At 41.3% G+C, this 10,136-nt stretch overlaps 1 protein-coding gene across 1 annotated transcript in view; it reads left to right on the plus strand.

The window, feature by feature from the left end:
* The window catches only part of TANC1 (tetratricopeptide repeat, ankyrin repeat and coiled-coil containing 1), a 258,142-nt gene extending 250,216 nt beyond the window's left edge, over positions 1-7,926 (plus strand). Inside the window, exons 23-25 of the mRNA XM_007941851.1 lie at positions 4,787-4,933; positions 5,920-6,020; positions 6,492-7,926. Coding sequence (XP_007940042.1) covers positions 4,787-4,933; positions 5,920-6,020; positions 6,492-7,926 — 1,683 coding nt within the window. The remainder of the gene's footprint in view (positions 1-4,786; positions 4,934-5,919; positions 6,021-6,491) is intronic.
* Positions 7,927-10,136: the final 2,210 nt, after the last annotated feature.

Consider the following 10,136-nt stretch of genomic DNA (forward strand, 5'->3'; position numbering starts at 1 on the left):
CTTAGCCACTATGCTATCAGAGCTCCCGAGGTTTACCCTGTGATTTATAGTTTTCTTTGCAAGTTTAGAACAGTCCGTTCTATCTTGTAGTTGTCTTGACTTCCCTACCATCTAGAAGTTCTATAACGACACAGTTTTTTCCCTCTTTTCGGTTTGTAGTTGTCCTCATTTGTCTATTGATATCTCTAGTTCCCTGTTTACAATCTTGTAGGCTTATTTCCTTCAGATATTTCCATGGTTGGGTTGGTTTTCGGGTTATGTCATCATGTGTGTTAATGGTCAGTTGTTGTTTGTTATTGTTGCTTCTCTGTCCAAAGGACTCCCTTTAGCATCTCTTGTAAGGTTGGTCTGGTTTTAACAAACTCCCTTAATTTCTGCTTATCTGGAAATGTCCTAATTTCACCATCATATTTGAGGGACAGTTTTGCTGGGTACATAATTCTTGGTTGGAAATTTTTCGCTTCCAGTGTTTTGTATATTGTCTTTTCGCCTGCATGGTTTCTGCTGAGAAATCCAAGCTTAGTCTTATTGTTTGCCCCTTGTAGACAACTTTTCGTTTTTCCCGTGCTGCTCTCATGATACTTTCTTTGTCTTTGGTTTTGGTGAGTTTGATGATACGTCTGGGTGATTTTCTTTTGGGGGTCTCTCCTGTTTGGGGTTCGTTGAACCCTGAATGAATATAGTCTCGTTTTTCATCATACCAGGAAAATTCTCTTCCAACAAATCTTCAACAATTTTCTCTGTGGTTTCATTCATCTCTTGCTGTTCTGGAATTCCTATTACACATAGGTTATTCTTTTTGATGGTATCCCACATGAACCTTAGGCTTTCTTTGTTTTGTTTTGATCTTTTTTGTGATTTATTCCTTTCCAAAGAAGTGTTTCAGGTATTTGCCTTCAATCTCCCTAATTCTGTCTTCCCATTGATTCAGTTCTGCTCCTTTGCCATTCAATGTCCTACCTATTTCTGAAAATTTAGTATTAATCTTCTGGATTTCTGTATGTAGATTTGGTATCATTTCTAATTTTTCATTTATTTTGTCATTTTGTTCTTGTATTGTCTTTCAAAAATTGTTCTAGGATTCTCTCTGTGTTTTCCTTGATCTCTCAATTCGTTGAAGCTACCCAAATATAGTTCTTTTGAGTTTCTTATCAGGGAGTTCCAATGCTACGTCTTCCTCAGGAATGTATTTTGGGTCTGTATCCTGGTCCCTTGTTTCTCCTGCTGTATCTTGCATCTTGTGTAGATTGTATGCTCTGTTGTTTCTGAGGCATTGTGATGTTTTTGTGTTTGTATTTAGGCACTTGACTGCTAACCAGAAGGCTGGCGGTTCAAACCTACCAGCCACTCCTCAGAAGGAAGATGGGGCAATCTACTTCCGTAGTGATACTGCCTTGGAAACCCAAGGAGGGGTCACTATGAGTCGGGTCCGACAACGGCACATAACAACAACAACAACATGTTGGAGTGACTTGCCCATATTTTCCTTTTCTTTGTTTTGTTTGTGTGTTATTTACACAAGCAAGGTACTGTGCTCCTCTGTTTGCTAGTTGACAGCACTTATACACTCACTACCTCTGTCCTTTCCTGTTGTCAGCCTCTTGTATGTCCCTGCCGACCTTGGTAAACAGAACCTATTCTTAGGTCCCTGGAATCCAAATGAGAATGCTATCACTTTAAAATCCAAAATGGTTGCCACTTCTCAAGATTGAAAATGGCCACGCCCTCAATCACTTTATATATCCAAAATGGCCACCACTTGTAAACATTCAAATTCGTTGCCCACTTGATCACTTTCAATATCCAAAATGGCTGCCCTCGGTCACTTTAAATATCCAAAATGACTGTCACGTGTAAACAATCAAAATGGCTGCACTCTCTAGACAGTGGAAAGTCTACAACTCAGGTTGTTGCCCTCCTTGCTGTTTCCCTTCCTAGTCATAGGGCACCAGTGCAGTCGTCCCTTTGATGACCAGGGCTGATCTTTAGGTCAATTCTTAGGTCCCAGCACCACTTGGAAATAATCAGACTATTGTCCCATCAGAGTAGCTGACAGCCTGCAGCTCCAGCCATCTCTGTACTCACTGTTTTCATTCAGGTTTTTCCACTAGTTGGTGCCTAACCCACTTATGCATAGTTAGTTTCAAAGCTCAGGGCTCCAGGATTATCTTCTAGATCTCTGTCAATTGGTTTTTCTTTTCTTTGTTGAAGAGGGTCTGTGTCCCTTGTCTGCCTATTCCTCCATCTTACCGGAAGTCGTTTGTTTACTATCTTAAAGGTAAAATCTTAAAGGTAAAAGGGACTTCTCTTCATTTGAGGACATTATCTCTGAGATAGTCATTGAGCCTGTAACTATAACCTACTGCATGAAGCTGAGTGCTCAAGGCAAAGTTGCCCCTAGTTTCACTGGAGCCCCATACAGATTCTTAGCCTTTCATACTCCCTCTGACAACATTCAAAGTACAGCTTTGTGGCACGTGGTGATGAAGACACTTGGGAAAGAGAACACCCAGGAGAAATTTCCAGAAGGAGGGAAAAAAAACATTATCTCAAATCTTTATGATCTTATTTTCAGGATCTTTACATTTCTCGAATTTCTGGAGATGGGTTCAATTAGCCAGTCAAGTAAAATAATGGTAGTTATTCAGGAGCCTGGGCTAGTTCTGGTTTTTGTCATTTTCTTGGGGAAATGGAAGTATGATTTACAGATAAATAAAATGGAGTTTAAACATTCTAAAGTGAGATATTAATTAGTTCAGAGGTCCGCACGTTTTTTCTGTGGATGACCAGATGGTAAATATGTTAGGCCACACAGTCTCTGTCCCAAGTACTCAGCCCCGCCGTTGTGGCATGGCAGCGGCCATGGCTCATGAAGGGATGGCTGTGTCTGTGTTCCAGTTAGACTGTATTGTAACACATGCAAGGGGCCAGATTCAGCCTGTGGGTCAGACTGCCAACCCCTGATTGAGATAGATGCTGCATAGATACATGATTGCCATTCTTCTGGGTCAGTGGTTGTTGTTGTTGTTGTTAAGTGCCGTCGAGTCGTTTCCAACTCATAGCGACCCCATGCACAGCAGAACAAAACACTGCCTGATCCCGCGCCAGCCCCACAATCCCTGCTATACTTGATCCCATCATCGCAGCCACCATATCAATCCATCTCGTTGAAGGCCTCCCCCTCTTTCGTAGACCCTCCACCCTACCAAGCATGACATCCTTCTCCAGGGAATGGTCCCTTCTTACAACATGACCAAAATAGGTGAGACGAAGTCTGGCCATTCTTGCTTCCAAGGAGCATTCTGGCTGCACTTCCCCCAGGACAGATCTGTTAGTTCTTTTAGCAGTCCATGGTACTTTCAGCATTCTCCGCCAGCACCACAACTCAAAAGCATCAACTCTTCTTTGGTCTTCCTTATTTATTGTCCAGCTCTCACATGCATACCAGGCGATTGGAAATATCATGGCTTGTGTCAGGCGCACCTTAGTCCTCAATGAGATATCCTTGCTCCTCAGCACTTGAAACAGTTCCTTTGCAGTTGACTTTCCCAATGCTACACGTCGTCTAATGTCCTGACTGCTGCTTCCGTTGGCATCGATTGTAGAACCAAGCAACGTGAATTCTTTGACAACCTCAATCTTCTCTCATTTATTGTGATGCTGCTCATTGGTCCAGTTGTGAGGATTTTTGTTTTCTTTATGTTGAGATGTAATCCATACTGCAGACTGTATTCTTCAACCTTCATCAGTAGGTGCCTTAAGTCATCCTCACTTTCAGCAAGCAAAGTTGTATCGTCTGCATATCTCAGGTTGTTAATGATTCTTCCTCCAATCCTGATACCACGTTTTTCTTCATATAGTCCAGCTTCTCGGATTATTTGCTCAGCATATAGATTGAGGGTCAGTGGTTAGACAGAATTAAAACTGGATTATGGAGGAAGGAACCCCAAAACTAAATTATGACCATTTTAATCTCTGTGATGCTGCTGGAGGTGCTCTGTTTTAAGTGTGTACCTTTTTTTAAAAAAAAAAAAATAACAAATACATAGGCATAAATATATAACTTGACCCAGCAGGGTTCCTGGCTTGGAATCGATTTGAAATTGACTTCAGAATGTGTGTTGTTTTGTCTTTGAAGTGGTTTTAATATGAATTCTGGTAGGCAATTATGTCAGACATACCAGGCCATTTTCAACAGGCTTCGTTCCTGCTGTGCGATAGAACTGACTGAGCAAATAGATTTCTTTAGCCTTGAAAATGATGTGTGGTGCTGTTCTGATTTTTAAAACCAGTGCTTTAGTTCCTTTTAAAGAAAAATTGCTGTTCTATTGCAAGCTCAGGTTTATCCACAAGACTTTTTACTTGCCTTAGGAACTGCATCATTTTTTTAATCTGATTTTTGTTACACTTATCTTTAAATTGCCTTTAGATGAGAGATCATTCATGAAGTAATTTTCAAAAATATGTAACTAGAGAAGATAAATTGATGCATTAAGATTGATAGTTTTCAATTTGGCAATTTACAAAAACACCTTGTTGTAAACCACCTCACTTGTTATTGTCTGTGAGAACACGTTGTAGATACATGTGAGGACAGTGAAACTGATGTTATGTTCAACTGGTGTGGGTACTAGTTCCTAGGTTGGCACTTAGTTATTTGGATATTTGCAGTATGCTGTAATGGCTTTGTGTGTGAGAGTAACTCCCAGGGTCCTCAGGGAATGGGGCCTAATTCATTTTTGAGCCTCTGAAAAAAGAGTTATGTTTCTGTGATTTTGTATCCTAGAAAGGGAAGATGAAAGAAGCAGCCCAGAGGTACCAGTATGCCTTAAGGAAGTTTCCTCGAGAAGGATTCGGAGAGGACATGAGGCCATTCAATGAATTAAGAGTCTCTCTCTATCTCAATTTGTCTCGCTGCCGAAGAAAAACAAATGTAAGCAGTGCACCATCTTTCCATTCCAGTCCTTCAGCAAGAGAGTGCTTTCCTGGTGGTGAATGCCAGCCCTACCAGTGACCAAATCATGTGGCCTCTTACCTGAACTGTTTGCCCATTTGTATGAATGTGGCTAGGGGAAGCTGCTTCTCTGGGGTGATCATCATTTGATCTGTCACTACCCATCTCTCACGATATTGAAGGAATGCCCTTGGGTATAGTTTCCTCTGCCTCAATGATGAGAAGCCAGTGCAAACTCTTCCTCTACCCCTTCCCAATTGTTTATTTCTAGCATTGTCATGAGTTAGTTGACCATCCTCAAATTCAGAAGGAAAGGGCATCGTAACGTTCCATACAGATATCTGTTAGAATCTGCATAGTGTTTATGCTGTTTGTTCAGAGGGTATGCTGGTAACTAGTTACTGGAGATTTGTTTTTGTATTCCTTCCTTCCTTGTACCCACTTTGTCTCTCCTTCCCCTCTTTCTTCCAGTCTCTCTCTCCCTCTTTCTCTCCTTACCCTCTTCTTCCTTCCTTAACCCTCCTCCCCTTCTTCTTTTCCCCTCTTTCTCTTCCTCTTCCTCCTCCTACATCATCATCCTACCACCAAGTCCATTGATCTTGCCAGCGTGGTACCCACGTGTTCTGCCTGCCTTCCTGTTACAGTGAGAGAAGCTGCCTCCATGTGTGCCGGATGCCATGCCCTCTTGCTTCCGGTGCAGTGCTGTTGTCACTGCTCTCCTTTCTCTCCAGAACCATCCATTTTTCCTGGTGATCTTTCTCTTAATCTTAATGAGCTGTAATTATCTCTTAACTTTAAAAGAAAATAAGCAAACCCAAAATCCCAAAAGTCAGAATCTGCCCCTTCATCCCTCTCCAGCTACATCCCAAGTGTCTGCTACCCTTTGAACAATTGGCTATTAAAAAGCCACCTAAATTCATGTATCAGTACTTCTTTTAACTTATGTATTTAAATATTGACACCAGGACTTTGGCATGGCAGAAGAATTTGCTTCCAAGGCTCTGGAATTGAAACCCAAGTCCTATGAAGCCTTTTATGCCAGGGCAAGAGCAAAGAGAAATAGCAGGTACTTGTTAACTATTCTCTTCCCCACCTGAGACTTACTGCAACATAAGGTGCTTGTGTTAATCTGTATTATCAGTGAAACTGCCAAGTGGAAATATTAAGAGGAGGTGTAGGGGGTGAGGAGGAGAACAGTTGTATAAGAATTTTGAGCTAGAGAGTGAGCACAGTGAGGGAGGGGATGATATATACGGGAGAGGGTTCTGAGGCCCAGTGACAGATGCCTGTAAAGAACCCAGTGGTCTTTGTAGAAGGAGCAGGGGTGATCAGATCTGACTGGGTCAGATGTAGGTGAGAATTAAGCATTGCCACTTACTCGAGTGACTCTAGGCTAGTTATATGGGTCCTGGCTGTACAAGAAGTGTTCCTAACTCTCAGCTGTCTTCTCCTTCCTGTTTTTAGTTATTTTATGAACAGTTACAATCAGAGCATGCTCATACCTGGCTTGTAATTACTCTCTGTTTTTAATATAAAGGCAGTTTGGGGCAGCTCTGGCTGACTTGCGGGAAGCTGTGAAACTCTGTCCCACCAATCAGGAAATCAGGAGGCTGCTGGCCCGCGTGGAAGAGGAGTGCACACAGCTCCAGAGGAGCCAGCAGCTGAAGCAGCAGGGCCCTCCCCCAGCCCCACCCAATGATTCAGACAACGAAGAGGATGCCTCAGCCCCAGGTTTACATGACCACTTTCATCCTGAAGAGGCCAAAGAGGAAGAAACCTCTCCCCAGGAAGAATCCCCTTCCCTGACTCCAAAGCCTCAGCCATCCTCATCTGCCCTCTCCCCGTATATCCGAACCCTTCAGGAAGGCCTCCAGTCCAAAGTAAGGCCCGCATCACCACAGAACAGGCCAGCAGTCATCAGCAAGCCCCTGCGGGAGCCGGTAGCTCAGCCTGGGTTTATGCAGCCCACCAAGCAGGCACAGATAGTGAAAACCAACCAGCATCTGGGTTCTGGACAGTCTGGCATGAAAAATGGTAGCACAAAGATTCAGGTGTCTTCTCAGAATCCTCCCCCAAGTCCCATGCCAGCTAGAATCCCTCTAACTCCTGCTGGTAACAGAAACCAGCATTTAGAGGGGACAAGTACTTTCACTGTGGGAGCCAGTCCTGGCCCTTTTGGGGATCGGCTAGGTCCTGGCCAAAATGTCCAGCTGCAGCGCTGTGACAGTGGCACTGCATGCCCTTTGCCAAGCAAGATAAAAACTGCAGAGAGGCTTCTGTCTCATCCCTCCATGGCTGGAGATGTAGCCCCTCCAAACCAAGGTGGGCCTATGAGCTGCAGTGACATGCGACACCCAGCTTCCCTTGCCAGCTCAGGCTCTTCTGGTTCTTCATCGAGCAGCATAAAAATGTCAAGTTCAACCAGTAGTTTGACTTCAAGCAGCAGCTTTTCAGATGGCTTCAAGGTCCAAGGACCAGATGCTCGAATTAAAGACAAAATTGTTAGCCAGGTTCAGAGTGGTGCAGGTGAGCACAGACCACGGAATACTCCTTTCATGGGCATCATGGATAAGACTGCAAGGTTCCAACAGCAGAGCAATCCTCCCAGCCGCACCTGGCACTGTCAGGTGGCAGAGGGGCTACTGGCAAACACATCATCTGCAGCTGGCCTGCAGTCCTCAAACTCTGAGAAGCCTTCCCTCAAACAAGTAGGGGGTTATAATAATCAAGCCAAAACCTGTTCTGTTTCTACTGTGGGTGGGAGTGTCCACAATGGGGCACAAGTAAAGGAACTAGAAGAAAAGAAGTGCCAAATTCCGGTCCACTGTCAAGATAGCAGGGTAACTAAGACTGTTTCTCACCTGTATCAGGAAAGTCTCTCTAAACAGCAACCTCATATCAGCAGTGAAGCCCACAGGAGTCACCTTGCTGCCGCGAAACCAAAGCGATCATTCATAGAATCAAATGTGTGAGCCTTCGGAGAAACCCATTTACAAAACTTGGAAAACAGTGTATTGGCTCCTGGTGGTAAATAATAATTAAATTGCTTTTTATCAGGAAAATTCATACTTAGCCTTTTTTGTTTTTGTTCTGGGGTAGGTCTGATACCATTGCTACATTGAAAATATCTTTAATAAATAACCTACATGTCATCATAAATAAGAATGTTACCCAGAATCAAAAAGATGGGTGTTTAGTACAATTAGATGTGCTTATCAAGTTAAAAAAGAAGATAGCCAAGAAAGCATTAACTCATGCTTTTCTCTTATAAAGCTATTTGGTTTTTATCATTCTCTTAGCTTTGCTAATGTGTGGTGAATTCCGATTAGAGTATACAAATGTCTATTGCTAAAGAATAATAGGCTTAACTCACAGCACCAAGATGATGGGTTCTAGAAAGGGTGAAATTTTCAGGTCACAGTTCCACTGGGTCAGAACCCCAATTAAATATAAATATGTCTGTATTTTAATTAAGACCTGATTTCTAGCTGAATATAAGTGTGAGTATAAAAGTAATAAAGCTCATTTTTTTCTTTTTAAAGCAAAATATGAGAACACTCAAATATTCCCTTCAAAGCAGTTCTCCCAAAGGGATTAAACACTGATTTCAGTATTGTTCTTATTCAAGATATGTTCTTAGCACCTTTTTGGAAGTACATTCACCCTTCAAAGTGTTTTTGACATTTGAAAACAGCATAAGACATTTGGAATCAAGATAGGTGGTTCAAGTTGGATTTGGGCCAGGATCCTAAGACCAGCAGTTATCAGTGGCACTAGTAAGTTAGCTCTCAACTGGTTCCAAAACTGCTTCTCACAATGGTAACACTCTTGGAACAAGCCTTCCAAGGTCTCTTAAGAATCTGGATACTTAAGGTATAGCTAGTTGTTACTTTTGTTACATAATCTCATTACTTTATAGTCACATGTTGTACATATTAAATAACCAAGTTTTATTCAGACTTGTAAATATAACTGTCTCAAAGTAGTTAAATCTTAAAAAAGAAAAAAGTCCAGTCATATATTTGCATGTTGTTGGTAATTGTTGGTAATTTTCGTCCATGCTGGTTATTGCACTGAATGATGTATTGTTATGGCATGTTAACAGTATACCAGTAACAGCACTTTATCACATTTATATGAACACCTCTGAGGTGCTACGTAAGTCCAAACAGATGTATTACTCATTTGTAAAGATAAGGTACAGGAATGAACTTTGGTTTAAAGGTATTTTTGTATGAAAATGGTGTTATTGGAGAATGTTAAGATGCTAGTTTGAGAGAGATGGGAGTGTACTTGTTTTATATGTTGGGATGTGAGATTTATTTTCTAGTACTGGGGAGAAAGAAGTTCTATATTTACAGAATGTTTTAAAAATGAATAGCTGTAACAGAGATCCTGGGAGCATTGTTAGTGTTTTGTACGAGTTGGAGTCTTCTGGTATCATTCTTCAACATGTGTTTCTGCGTGTGTACAGTATACTTTGTACAAATAGCTTTACCATTTTTTATAAGCTTTTCATGAGTTCTACATATAAACTACTATGGCTTATTTATTGTTTAGTTTTTGTGAAAGTCTTACTCTTTTGTTATGTAGTTTTGTTTCTGCACAACTACTGTACTTCTCCATATGGAATAAAGACAATTAATAGAATTTGTTTTGCATTAAATGAAACAATGGGTAGAGAACAGCATCATACAACTATCTCCTTTGCTTAAATTTTGGGTGATCCTGTTACCCTAAAGAAAATATGGAAATGTGTATTTTTACAGTGATGTTACCAGAAGCATATTTCATTTTATTTATATAATAATTTCAGAACAGGGTGACAATGTCTAGAAATTCCAAAATAGTGAAGGTCTAGTTAGAATTAGTTAGAATTAGTCTTTTTACCCTGAAACAGGTTTTTTATGAAGAAAAGCAGTCTATACTTTTTTTTCTTACCTGTCTCAAGAAAGTCTGGCATGTGTTTTTGCAACTCTCACTTTGGCAATATACTGAACTCTGTGTTAATACGGCAGGTTATTCTTTAGCTCATTTATATTATTTTTCGGGTGAAAGTATGTATTTGTCTTTATACTCACATATTTCAAAGAACTGTGCTTGACTGTTAACCTAAAGTTCAAACCCACCAAGCAGCACCATGGGCCTGGCTATCTGCTTCCACAAAGATTACAGTCAGGCA

This window comes from Orycteropus afer, unplaced genomic scaffold (assembly GCF_000298275.1).
Source record: "Orycteropus afer afer isolate SDZICR_OR568_19922 unplaced genomic scaffold, OryAfe1.0 scaffold00084, whole genome shotgun sequence".
In the NCBI taxonomy this organism is placed as follows: domain Eukaryota; kingdom Metazoa; phylum Chordata; class Mammalia; order Tubulidentata; family Orycteropodidae; genus Orycteropus; species Orycteropus afer.